Here is a 13,489-nt window from a genome sequence, read left to right as displayed (position 1 = left end):
ACACACACTCTCTCCTATCTCACTCCATTATCTAATATACACCCTCCCTATTCTCCTGATCGACAGGTCAACACTCAGCGTTTCTAGTTCTCAACCGAGAGATCATAAGATCCTAAGAAATAAGAGTAGGCCATTCAGCCCATCAAGCCTGCTCTTCCAGCTAATATCATGGCTGATCTGATTGTGACCTTCACTTCATTTTCTTCCTGTCACCCATAACCCTCAACTCCCTTGAAGATCAAAAATCTAACTGAGCCTTGAATATATATATATATATATATATATATATTATATTTAATGTATTTTATTCAATAGTACAAAGGCATGAATCAAAAAACATTGTCAACACCCCACAGCTGACAGTTTGTGCAAGTTTTTCCCCTATTCACCCCCTTCCCCCACCGCAACAAATAATTCCTCAAACATTGGAACATAGAACAGTACAGCACAGAACAGGCCCTTTGGCCCTCGATGTTGTGCCGAGCAATGATCACCCTACTCAAACCCACGTATCCACCCTATACCCGTAACCCAACAACCCCCCCCCCCCCTTAACCTTACTTTTCATTGTCCATGAACAGTCCCCACTGTGTCTCAAAGCCCTCCGCTGATCTGTCAACTCCAACTTGATTGTTTCCAGTCGGAGGAAATCGTACAGGACCCCAGCCAGGCCGCCACCCCTGATGGTGTTGCCGATCGCCAATCCAACAGAATTCCTTCGAATTCGCAATCAGAGAGGCGACCCACAACATCGGCCCTCCTCCCCTTCAACAGCTCCGGCGGTGCCGATACCCCAAAAATAGTCACCATTGGGTTCGGCCTGACCTCTACCCCCACAATCTTTGATTGTGTCCCGAATACCTCCTCACTAACTTCTCACAGCCCCAGAACATATGTGCGTGATTTGCCGGTCCTCACCCACAATCGCACATTTGTCTGCCACCCCATGGAAGAACACACTCATCCTCGCCTAAGTCACATGCATCCAGGGGCTGGTTTAGCTCACTGAGCTAAAGCGCTGGCTTTGAAAGCAGACCAAGCAGGCCAGCAGTACGGTTCAATTCCCGTACCAGCCTCCCCAAACAGGCGCTGGAATGTGGCGACCAGGGGCTTTTCACAGTAACTTAATTGAAGCCTACTCGTGACAATAAGCGATTTTCATTTTTTAATTTCAGTGCACCACCTTAAACTGAATCAAACCGAGTTCTCCTCCCGTTTATTGTTAATCCTCACCACCTGCACTCCCCCAGCCACCCATATATATTCACAATCCTGCCCTTTTCTTCTATGTCCGGGAGCAGCAGCCACTCCAACAGGGAATACTCCGGCAGTTTGGGAAACCCTTTCCATTCCTTCCATGCAAAGTCCCTCACTTGCATATACCTGAACTCGCTTCCCTTCGGCGGCTCCACCCTCCCCCACAGTTCTGCCAGACCTGCGAACCTCTGCTCCAGGTATAGATCCCTGGCCCTCACCAGCCCCACCTCCCTCCACTTCCTATACAAGCCATCGGCCTCCCCAGGCGTAAACCCATAGTTCCCACACAGCGGTGTCAGCACCGACATCCCCTCCATCCTAAAGTGGCTCAACTGGTTTCACACCCTAATCGTGGACTGCACCACCGGGCTCACCGCGTATCTCCCCGGCGCCAGCAGACACGACGCCGTCACCATGGCCTTCAGGCTGGACCCTCTACAGGACTCCTCCTCCATCCTAACCCACTCTAACCCATCTCCTTCCCACCACCACCTCACCTTCTCCTCATTCACCGCCCAGTTGCAATACAGCAGGCTTGGTAGTGCCAACCCCCCTTTCCGTCTCTGTAACAGGGCCCTCTTCACCCTCGGCACCTTCCCCGCCCATATAAACTCAGAGATTGCTGCGTCCAATTCCGAAAAAAGGCTTTTGGGATGAACGTCGGGAGGGTCTGGAATACAAACAGGAACCTTGCCAGATATCAGGTGTGGTGTCCCATCCCCTAAAGTCCCCTGACCTCCTCCGCCAACATTGTCAGGTTCCACTTGTAAATCATTGACCATTTCCCCCATCACCTGAACTCCCAAATACCCAAACCTGTCCCTGGCTACCCTAAATAGCAACGCCCCAGATTGGCCCCGCCCGCCACATTCACCGGAAACACCTCACTCTTCCTGACATTCAACTTATATCCCGAGAAGGCCCTGACCTCTTTCATATATTCAGAATTCTTCCCATCCTCTCCAATGAGTCCGACACAAACAGCAGAAGGTTGTCTGCATATAGTGACACCCAGTGTTCCCTGCTCTCCCCCCCCCCCAATCCCCCCCACAATCCCCTGCCACTGTACTGACCCCTTAAGGACCATCGCGAAGGGCTCTATCACCAGCACAAACAATATGGTGACAGCGGATATCCCTGCCTTGTTCCCCTGTGCAAACCAAAACTCTGTGAGTTTGTGCCTCCAAGTTTGTGGCATTGGTCCATCTCGTTTCTCTGTACACTCGCCACTGGGTCCACATAACAACAAATGGACCAATGCCACAAACTTGGGGCCAAACCGTCCCAGAATCCCACAGGCGGCGCCACTCCACCTGGTCCAAAGCCGCCTCCGCACAGAGACTCCGCCCCCACAAACGTCACAAAGGTGATGGCCACGCATGCGCTCGGCTCCCCGCTGAACCAAGATGGCGGTGGTGGAACTGGGCCTCATCTTGGATAAAAGCCCAGCAGCTGCAAACACGGGACCTGCGGGCTTATTTCAGACCCTGTGGCCTTCACCAGGTATTTATAAAGTCTCTGCTCCCTCCCCACCCTGACTCGCGGCTCCATTCCTCTCTCCGCTCCACCGACTCACCCGCCCAAATAGACGCTCCCATATTCGGAAGGTTCCAGGCAAAGTGACACTGCGCATGCTCCAGATACAGCACTGCGCCTGCGCACCTGCTCCTGTGGTGTGAATAGGGCACATTCACAGCCGCTTGGAATGTTGGGTAATAACCACACCATTGAAAACTCAATCAGTTCATACAAAATAACTTTGTTACCATTGGAGATAAATTAATTTTTTAAATCTTAAATTGTGAATTGGTGATCTGCTATGCTCTATATCTCAAAATTCTCCTGTGCGACCATGCAGAGTTTTTAAAAAGCTTTTATATTATTTCCTCTCTCATCCCTCCTCTGATGTTTCTGACTCTGGCTGGGTTCAATCACAGTCACTGGTTCCTCTGTCTTCCCTCTCCATCGTTAATTCTGAATATTCACCGTTTTACATAATATTACTGCACAAATAAAAGTCATTTGGCCTTATCTGTACTGGCTCTTTGGAAGATCTATCCAATTAATCCCACAGCCTTGCTGGCAGAGTCAGAACAATGTAGATCTGCTGATGTAATCCAATGCTTAATTTAAAAGGCTTTGCAGTTGGATAGTTCACAGTCACATTCACCCCTGTGGAAAATTGATTGCCTAATTTGTTGAGCAGATATCAGGTCCTCACTGTTCGTTATGCACACAGAGCATCTAATTGAGTTAATTCAACAATTGACAGTCCGCACAAACCACAGTGACATTATTCATAAAGGGTCTAGTCAAGGGAGTATCTTGATGTGATAGAGTAGATGAATTATGGGGTTACAAAATAAAGGCATTAATATCCTGCAATTTCACAATTCTCACTTGGCTGCAATGTTGCAGACTGAAAGGGCCCCACATACCTGGCAGAGGAAACAGGCCAAGTCCAATAGACCTATTAAAGCCACATCACTGTTCGACTATACTGGGGTTTGTGAATTAATCTGGGTTTTATGCTAAAGGTCCGTATCAGTCTGGTTGCTGTTTCTTTGATTCCCAATAACAGCTGTAGTATCTTCATTAAATACCCACCACAGTATTTAGCCCATAAATCGCAGGACATCTTCATAATCACAGCCCTTGAAATTGTTCCTGATAAAATTACCAACGATTCTGAAAGCTTCATTCACTGTTAGACCCTTATTGAAAACATACAGCTTATCCATTGTAGAAAGGAAACCACTCACCCTCCACTCCAAACTCTGAATAATTTGGGATGTTGCTGATAAGAGAGAATTGCTATTTGTAAGACGAAGGTACATTAGCAGCAGGAGTCACAAAGAACAAAGAAAAGAACAGTGCAGGAACAGGCCCTTCGGCTCGCCAAGCCCATGCCGACCATGCTGCCCGTCTAAACTAAAATCTTCTACGCTTTCTGTGTCCATATCCCTCTATTCCCATCCTATTCATGTATTTGTCCAGATGCCCCTTGAATGTCACTATCATCCCTGCTTCCGCCATCTCCTCCGGCAGCGTGTTCCAGGCATCCACTATTCTCTGTGTAAAAAGCTTGCCTCGTGCATCTCCTCTAAACCTTGCCCCTCGCACCTAAAACCTATTAGTGAAGTTAGTGAAGAGGGTGATCGTAACGAACAGGATGACTGACTCACCCAGAAAGCAGCTCTAGAGGAGATTCATGGGATCCACCCGAAATATAAAACACAATTGTTGGCACTGGTATGACAGACTCCAGTTAAACCTGAATTTTTAAACTTGTCAGGACCCGGACCCTGGAGTGAGTATGGGAAAGCAGTGGTACACCATCGCAAAGGCTTTCCTTCAGCAAGTAAGGTCTCACCTGTCCTACATGATGGGGGTTTCTATCACAAAATGGTTTTAATTTGACTTGCATCACACCTTGATGTCTTGCAAAATAATTAATTTTGTTTCAGGATCAGATTTGGGGAGTGTTTCTCTTTCATGTCCCCATATGTTCATAATTACTACTGGTGGCTGAGGAAACGCCAGGATGTTCATCAGCACCTGAACCTGTGTCCCAACTAATCCGGCTGTGTGACAGGAAGACTAATTGGGATGTTTGACATGATGATCTGGATAAATTGGGATGAACAAATCTTTTATTGGCTATTCACAAATGAGGGAAGGAAGCACAGTGGCTGTGTTGCCATGGAGATAAGTGTGTCAGGTAAAAAATGAAAAACATCCGATAACTAGATTGAAAATAAATACAATGCTTTATTTTTTTAACAGGGACAAGAAGTGGATGGTTACCGTGCTCGTGTACTGTATCCAGGCTGAAATTCTGTTCTTGTCATATGATCACCACCCTCCGTGCCCCACCCACTCCTCTAATTGTCCTCTCTGAGCTCCAGCCAGGTGATATTAAACATTAAGTGGAAAGACAAAGAGCTGTATCAGGAGAATGTGCTACTCCAGAGGTTTCTCTGGGGTAGTTCCCTCCATGCCTGAATCATGAATACACTGTTATTACCTGAATCTGTGTCTCCTGTGGTTAGTTGGAAGAAGACATGCGCTCAGATCTGTACACAATATTCCAACTGAGGTATAATTAGTGTCTTGTACAAGTTTACCATAACCAGCTTGTTCCTGTAGTTTATGCCCTTATTAAGCTAGCTAATATTATATGCTTTAACTGCTCTCTTTACCTATAAAAAAACTCCAGCAAATTAATTAAACATGATTTCCCCTTTAGATATCGATGCTGGTTCTACCAAATAAGTCCTCATTTTTCAATGTGGTTATTAATTCTATCTTTTCACAGTAACTTCACAGGAGCTTTTCACAGTAACTTCATTGCAGTGTTAATGTAAGCCTACTTGTGACAATAAAGATTACTTTATCTGGAATAATTGATACTTGAAGCATGCCAAACAACTGGTGTTAGACTAGTTGGTTGTAATTGCTGGGGCTATCCTTACAACCCTTTTTGAATAAAGGTTTGTAATTCTCCAGTCTGGCACTGCCAGGAAAGACTGAGAGATCATTTCTAGCGCCCCTGAAATTTACATTTTCATTTCAACCCTTCCTCCTTATTAATTTTGAACCTATCTGGGGACTGCACTTCCTAGTCTGTCTGCATGGCCTGGGTACCATTTATCTCATTGGTAAAGGCAAACAGTTAGTTTTGTTTCAGTTTGAGGAGTGTGACAGTTCCTGGGTGAGATTCTCCATCGGCTGACACCGGAATCGCAAAACGTGATTGAGTGAAGAATTGGTTCTGACTCCAAAATCATGGTGGGCACCGATTTCATGCCAAATCACAATTATCCATCACATCTACAGTGGTGTCAATACATCTCAGAATGCACACACAGTTAGACACTGTTTGCATATCATTAGGGTGGCACAGTGGTTAGCACTGTTGCTTTGCAGCTCCAGGCTCCCAGGTTCAATTCCCAGCTAGGGTCACTGCCTGTGCAAAGTCTGCAAGTTCTCCCCATGTCTGCATGGTTTTCCTCTGGGTGCTCCGGTTTCCTTCCACAGTCCAAAGATGTGCAGGTTAGGTGGATTGTTTTTCTTTTTTTAAATATAAATTTAGAGTACACAATTCATTTTTTCCAATTAAGGGGCAATTTAGCATGTTCAATCCACCTACCTTGCACATCTTTAGGTTGTGGGGGCGAAACCCACGCGAACATGGGGAGAATGTGCAAACTCCACACGGACAATGACCCAGAGCCGGGATCGAACCTGGGACCTCAGCACCATGAGACTACTACTGCACCAACATGCTACCCACCACGTTAGGTGGATTGGCCATGCCAAATTGCCCTTAGTTATCAAAATCATTGGGTGGGGTTACGTGGATAAGGTGGAGGTGTGGACTTGGGTAGGGTGCTCTTGCAAAGGGCTGCTGCAGACTCGATAGCCCCCATGGCCTCCTTATGCACTGTAAATTCTAGAATTCTATGATTAGTGGACCTGACTGAGTATTCTCCACGGCCTCCATGATTCTCGGCCTCCAATGGCCCAAATTCCTGACGGCAGGGTTCACTTGTGCATTTAAAAATTGTGAAACAGGCACCATCGCTGATGAGGGGATAGGGAACGTGTGCAACATTGTCATAGTTCAATGACATTTGTGCCGCTGGGTGGGGGGGGGGGGGGGGGGGGGGGATGCTTCTACCAGGGTTGGGGGAGTAGCTGGGGATAGCCAGATTTCAGCTGTGTGGTGGACTGGCACGGAGCATCATTACCGCAACCTGCAAGGTAACCATGCAGCTGTGTATACCGGTGACTGCCCATTGTGAACTTAGAGCCACAGGTCTCATGGGTGTCCCCCCCGGCACCACGGTATGTGCCCTCTGGCCTCAGCCGACTCCTCAGCAAGATGATGCGCTCCAGCGTAACCAGTGCCATCTTGTTGGCTGGGATGAGTATGTGAGAGGAGCGTAATGTGTATATGCGACTACAGCTAGTCAGCCTCCCGAGTGTCAATCACAGACCCAGTGAGTCCCACACCATTTCTCAATGGCATCGCTTGGATGTTCCACGTGGCGCCGGTGCGAAGCCAACCAAAGTCACTGAATCGGTCCACGTACGGCGCCAGTTTTGCTGCCGTGGTAGTCCACAAATCCTGCCCCTGCATCACTTAGTCTCAGGAATGGAGAGTCCCGCCCACTGTGATTTATTCTTTTAAAGTTCCTTCTACACCTTTAAACAAGTAACGGTAAATGAGAGCAAACTGATGCCCAGTGACCCAAAAACAAGACACTGTGGACAGTCCCTCTCTGCCCTGTTGTTTTGTGAAGTCAGCTCTTGAATTGTGTGAACATAGTTTCAGATTTCCACATTTCAGTAACAAATGTTGAAATGTTTGCTCCAGACCCACAGGGTTTCATCTGTTTAAAGCCACAAACAGAAAGGTCCAGTTTTCTCCTGGAGTTTGAGACAAATCAGCTTCAAAATGATGCAGAGTTTCAGCCAATGAGGGAGATCGCGGCTCAGCCCCGCCCCTCATTCATTCTGATTGGTGGGAGAATGAGTAGCTCGTGCTCGGTACTCCAGTCCCACCCCCTCTTCCAATTGGTCCGGAAATGCCGTCAATCAGCCGGGCCTTGGTTCCGGAGCATGCGCAGAGCTGGACACCAATGCGCAGGCGTCGTGTCAAAGAGTTTGGAGCATGCGCAGTGTGATTGATGCCTGGGCCCTTGTTTGTCCCGGAGAAGCGGAGTCAGCGTCAGGCGGTGGGTGGGAGGATTTGGAAACACTTTGTGGATCCGCAAACCCTTCACCATCATTGTCAGCTCCCTGGTTTGCAGCTGCGGAGCTTCTCCCTCCCTCCCGGGAACAGGCCCAGGTTAACGGGCACCATCCTGCTTCACACACTGGAGGGTGGTTCACATCAGAGGATGGGGGAGGGGGGATAATAAATAAGAGCTTACACTTTGCACTCTAATCAATGACGACTCTGATCTCTGGCAAAGAAGGAAACCCTGGCAGGTGGGCGGGGAGGATTCACCAACACCCGCTGGAGGCCCCAAACCCCCTGTATGCTGACGGTGATGGATTTTGTAAAATTATTTTTACAGGATATTAACAGACATGAAACTCAAACCAAACTTCACATCAAGATCCTTCAGTGATTTGATTCATCAGAATCTGAATATCATCAGCCTTTGTATACAGAAGGAGAAATGTTTGTTCCGTTCTGTCTGTGGAAAAAGATCTGAACCATCAGTGTGAGTGAGAAAGCACCGAGATTCGCAAATACCCGAGAGAGAGTTTCCAATGTGCTGAACCTGGAAAGAGCTTTCACCAGCCTGAAAGCAAAACCACAGCATTCACCCTGGACATATTCTGTGTCAACGAGGCTTCAACATTACCCAACCTGGAGACACACGAGGACACTCATATCATGGAGAAACTATTGAAATGTGGGGACTGTGGGAAGGGATTCAATTACCCAACTGCATTGGATATTCATCGACGCATTCACACTGGAGAGAGGCCTTACACCTGCACTGTGTGTGGGAAAGGATTTGCTTACTCATCCAGCCTGTATACACATCAGCGTGTTCATACTGGCGAGAGGCCATTCACTTGCCTCGAATGTGGGAAGGGATGTAATGCTTTATCAAGCCTTCTGATTCACCAGCAAGTTCACTCTGATCAGAGACCATTTCAATGTTCTGATTGTGACAAAAACTTTAAAAGCACAAAGGACTTGCTGAGACACCAGCGTACTCACATGGAGGTGAGGCCTTTCACCTGCTCAGTGTGTGGTAAGGGATTCACTCAGTCATCCCACCTTCTAACACACCAACTTGTTCACTTTGATAAGAGACCTTTTCAATGTTCGCACTGTGAGAAGTGTTTTAAAAGTAAAAATGATTTACAAGCCCATCAACGCACACACACTGGGGAGAAGCCGTTCACCTGCTCTCTCTGTCAGAGGAGATTTGGACGTTTATCCCAGCTACAGACACACCAGCGAGTTCACTCTGATCAGAGACCATTTCAATGTTCTGATTGTGAGAAGAGCTTTAAAAGCAAACAGGATCTGGTGACACACCAGCGAGTTCACACTGGAGAGCGGCCATTCACCTGCTCTGTGTGTGGGAAGGGATTCACCCATTCATCCCACCGTCTGAGACACCAGCGCATTCACACTGGAGAGAGGCCGTTCATTTGCTCTGTGTGTGGTAAGGGATTTGCTGATTCGCCCCACCTTCTGATACACGAGCGAATTCACACTGGAGAAAGACCTTTCACTTGCTCCATGTGTGGAAAGGGATTCACTCAGCCATCCCAGCTTGCTGTACATCAACTTGTTCACACTGATCACAGACCTTTTAAATGTTCTGACTGTGAGAAGAGCTTTAAGTGCACAAAGGACCTTCTGAGACACCACCAAGTTCACACTGGGGAGAGGTCATTCACCTGCTCCATGTGTGGGAAGAGATTTGCTCAGTCTTCCCACCTGCTGAGACACCGGCAGGTTCACACTGGGGAGAGATCATTCAGCTGCTCCATGTGTGGGAAGAGATTTGCTCGGTCATCCAATCTGCTGAGACACCAGCGAGTTCACAAGTCACTGCAGGGGTTAGATTCTGCTTTTGCTGCTGCTGTTAATACCATGCAGGACTGAACCATGTTTATTCTGTTATTAAGGAGGTTGGAGTGGGCACTTAGATAATCTCAGTGCAATTAGGCAGAATCAATATAATTTATGAAAGGGAAATCATGTTTGACTAATTTATTGGAGTTCTTTGAGGAAGTAACAAGCAATGTGGATAAAGGGGGACCTGTGGATGTGATGTATTTAGATTTCCAGCAGGCACTTGACAAGGTGCCACTTAATGTTCACTCCACAAAATAAAAGCCCATTGTGTAGCTGGTAACGGCATGGACAGAGGATTGGTTAGCGAACAGGAAACATTGTGGAGGTAAAAACGAGTCATTTTTGATGTAACCTGTGGAGTGCCACAGGGATCAGTACTGGAGGCTCAACTATTTTCAGGACTTAGCTGACAGGATCAAAAGTACTGTTGCAAAATTTGCTGTTGCGACAAAGGTATGGAGTAAGATAAGTTGTGAGTGACCATAAGGAGTCTGTAAAGGGTGCAGATAGGGTAAATAAGTGAGCTACAATTTGGCAGATTGAACACAGTGTGAGGAAATGTGAACTTGTTCACTTTTGCAGGAAGAATAAAAAAGCAACATATTGGATTTAATTTATTTACTGTCACGCGTAACGAGGTACAGTGAAAAATATTGCTCTACGCACAGCTCAGGAAGATCATTCCATACATGAAAATAAAATGCATACGGCAAACATAAAATACACAATGTAAATACATAGACACAGACATACGGAGCATACGGAGTGTAGTATTACTCAGTAGAGAAGATGTGTGAAGAGAATGTAAAAGAGAAAGGTTAGTGATAGTGTTAGTGTTAGAATTAAGTTTTAAGAGATTAGTATGATTATCGGAGATGTAAGAAGTGGATCTGTGTGAGAGAGCTCACAGAGAGTCGCCACACTCCGGCGCCATCTTGCATTGCTTATTTAAATACACAGAGATTGTAGCTCCGAGGTACAGAGAGATCTGGGTGTATTGATACATGAATCAGGATCAGTTACTCTGCAGATACAGTACATGATTGGGAAGGTAAAGGGAATGTTGCTGTTTATTGCAAGGGGAAAGTACTGCAGTTGTACAGGGTATTGGTGAGACCACATCCAAAGTACTGTGTACGGTTTTGGTCTCCTTCTTTCAGAAAGGACATAATTTAATTCAAAACTGGTCAGAGACGGTTTACTTGACTGGGTGAGGAGTTATCATAGGAGGAAAACTTGGCGAAGCTGTGACTGTATCCACTTGAGTTTGGAAGAATGAGAGGGGATCTGATTGAAACATATGGGGCTGGATTCTCCCATTCTGGGGTTATATCCCCACGCCGGCGTGGGAACGGTGGCATTTTACACCAGACAAAATGGTTACCTATTCCCCGTTTTGCTGGGGGCTAGCATGTCGGCTGCGTAGAGCACCCGGCTCGAGCTGCCAATATGCCCTGGAGAATTGCCGGGTCTGTGGCCGCACATGCGCTTGGCGGCCCCTGAGCAGCCGCGCTGTGCTACATGGCAGAGGCCACTCGCGGACCCGGCCTGCGAAATAATGCCTCCCCTTTGGCTGGCTCGCACGTCACGCACCACCCCCACAGTGCCCCCAGCCCCAAATAAAGAATTCCCTGCCCATGTATCAACCCTCCCCCGACTGTGGTGGCGCTGGACTGAGTCCGCAGCTGCCATGCCGAGTTCCCGACAGGATGGGACCACACGCGACCCACACCGTCGGGAACTTGGCTGGTCGGGGGCGGAGCATCCGGAGGCGGATCTCAGGCAAAGTTCTGAGGCCATCGATACGTGGCGCGGCGTACCATTGTGATTTAAACAGTGATTGATAAAGGTTCAGCATAACTTACCTGCTTTAAAAAAAAAAAAATTTAGAGTACCAAACTCATTTCCGGTTTCCTCCCAAAAGTCCCGAAAGATGTGCTTGTTAGGTGAATTAGACATTCTGAATTCTTCCTCAGTGTACCCGAACAGGCGCCAGTATGTGGTGACGAGGGGATTTTCACAGTAACTTCATTGCTGTGTTAATGTAAGCCGACTTGTGACACTAATAAAGATTATTATTAATATCCACCTTGTTAATGTGCAATCAATTTTTACCTCTCTTTATTTCTTTAATATTAATCAGTATTGACGAGCTGTGGTGTAACCCTGTGTTTGGAGTTTGTCTCATGGCGGTAACATTGAACATCGAGGTGATAGAAGAACCCAGACCGTGGATATCTGAAGAACTATACCAAACTGCATTATGGGCTCAAAATGCAAAGTATGGTGGTCAATTTAGTCAAGTCACAGCCTTCCCAGAATTAGCAATGGCTACAAATGAGTTGAATTGTGCAGGTGAACTCGCCTCAACCTGTGAGAAAGATGTGTTTGTTTGACGTGATAAAGGTGGTTGGAGCAGTCAATGCTTATGTAGTACATTGTATATCTTGTGTTGCCCTATTATATATTTTCTTGAATTTTATTTAATTCCCTTTTCTTCCCATGTACTGAATGATCTGTTGAGCTGCTTGCAGAAAAATACTTTTCACTGTATCTCGGTACACGTGACAATAAACAAATCCATCCATCCATCTGTGGATTGATAACAGTGTCAGAGGTCACAAAGTAGAGTTAGGCTCACTCGATTCGTTCAGACATCACCTTGTAAGAGGCCCAGGACATAAGAACAATGGAGAAGACAGTGATGTCATTGAAAACCAATTAAATGGGCTTAAAACAGGTCTTACCTAATAGTTTTTATTCCTTTACCGAGGTCAAAGCCCACATCCCGTTAATGAATGAAACAAAGGTGTGTGTCTCTATCTAAGTCAGCATTAATTGCCCATCCCTAATTGCCCTTGAGAAGATGGTGGTGAGCTGACTTCTTGAACTGCTGCAGTCCCTATAGTATCACCCACAGTGCGGTTAGGGAGGAAGTACCAGGATTCTGACCCAGGGACAGTGAAGGAACGGCGATATATTTCCACAGCAAGATGGTGAGTGTTACAATCCCAGTGATGTAATAACTGAATGGGAAGATCCCAGAATGGGAACCCTGGCTCAAAAGACTCTAACTTTGTTTAGAAAATGTGAAGCAACAGAGTCACAGGATTGCCAATTAGCTTTCAACAACAAAAACAAACATTTATTAAACATGAAAAGTCTGGCTATGATACAAAATTCCTTCACTCCTACTTATCTTCACAAACGTACACAAATTTCAAGGACAACACAGGTTACTACATATCTTTTGCTTTAATGTTCTCAGTGGACACACAGTCCCTTTAAACCCATAGGTTGACCATGATCAGACAACCCCCGCCCCCCCCACTCATTTCTCGAGTTGGAGCGGAATTTGGCCACACAGTCATAGGTGTGTAAGGAGTATAGTGGGTGCTCTAAGTTGCCTATCCTCACTGATTGTGGCCTGTGGGTTAGAAAGTTCAGGATCCAGTCGCAGAGAGAGGAGCCAAGGCCACGGAGTTTGGAGATGGGTTTTGTCGGAATGATGGTGCTGAAGGCTGAGCTTCAGTCGATAAATAGGGAGTGGGAAATAGGTGTCTCTGGCTGTTCCAGGGTAGAGTGCAGGATGAAATGTGAAGTGATGGATTC

At 46.7% G+C, this 13,489-nt stretch overlaps 1 protein-coding gene across 1 annotated transcript; it reads left to right on the top strand.

Moving 5' to 3' along the window:
* Positions 1-2,639: 2,639 nt before the first annotated feature.
* Positions 2,640-12,273, top strand: LOC119959387 (zinc finger protein 551-like). Its single transcript, XM_038787681.1, has 3 exons — positions 2,640-2,760; positions 8,346-9,639; positions 12,021-12,273. Exons 2-3 carry the CDS (start codon positions 8,672-8,674, stop codon positions 12,271-12,273), a joined length of 1,221 nt encoding a protein of 406 aa, XP_038643609.1. The 5' UTR covers positions 2,640-2,760; positions 8,346-8,671.
* The last annotated feature ends 1,216 nt before the right edge of the window (positions 12,274-13,489 follow it).

This window comes from Scyliorhinus canicula, unplaced genomic scaffold (assembly GCF_902713615.1).
Source record: "Scyliorhinus canicula unplaced genomic scaffold, sScyCan1.1, whole genome shotgun sequence".
NCBI lineage: Eukaryota > Metazoa > Chordata > Chondrichthyes > Carcharhiniformes > Scyliorhinidae > Scyliorhinus > Scyliorhinus canicula.
The sequence above is the reverse complement of the archived record's forward strand: the minus strand, read 5'-3'. Positions and strand labels throughout refer to the sequence as shown.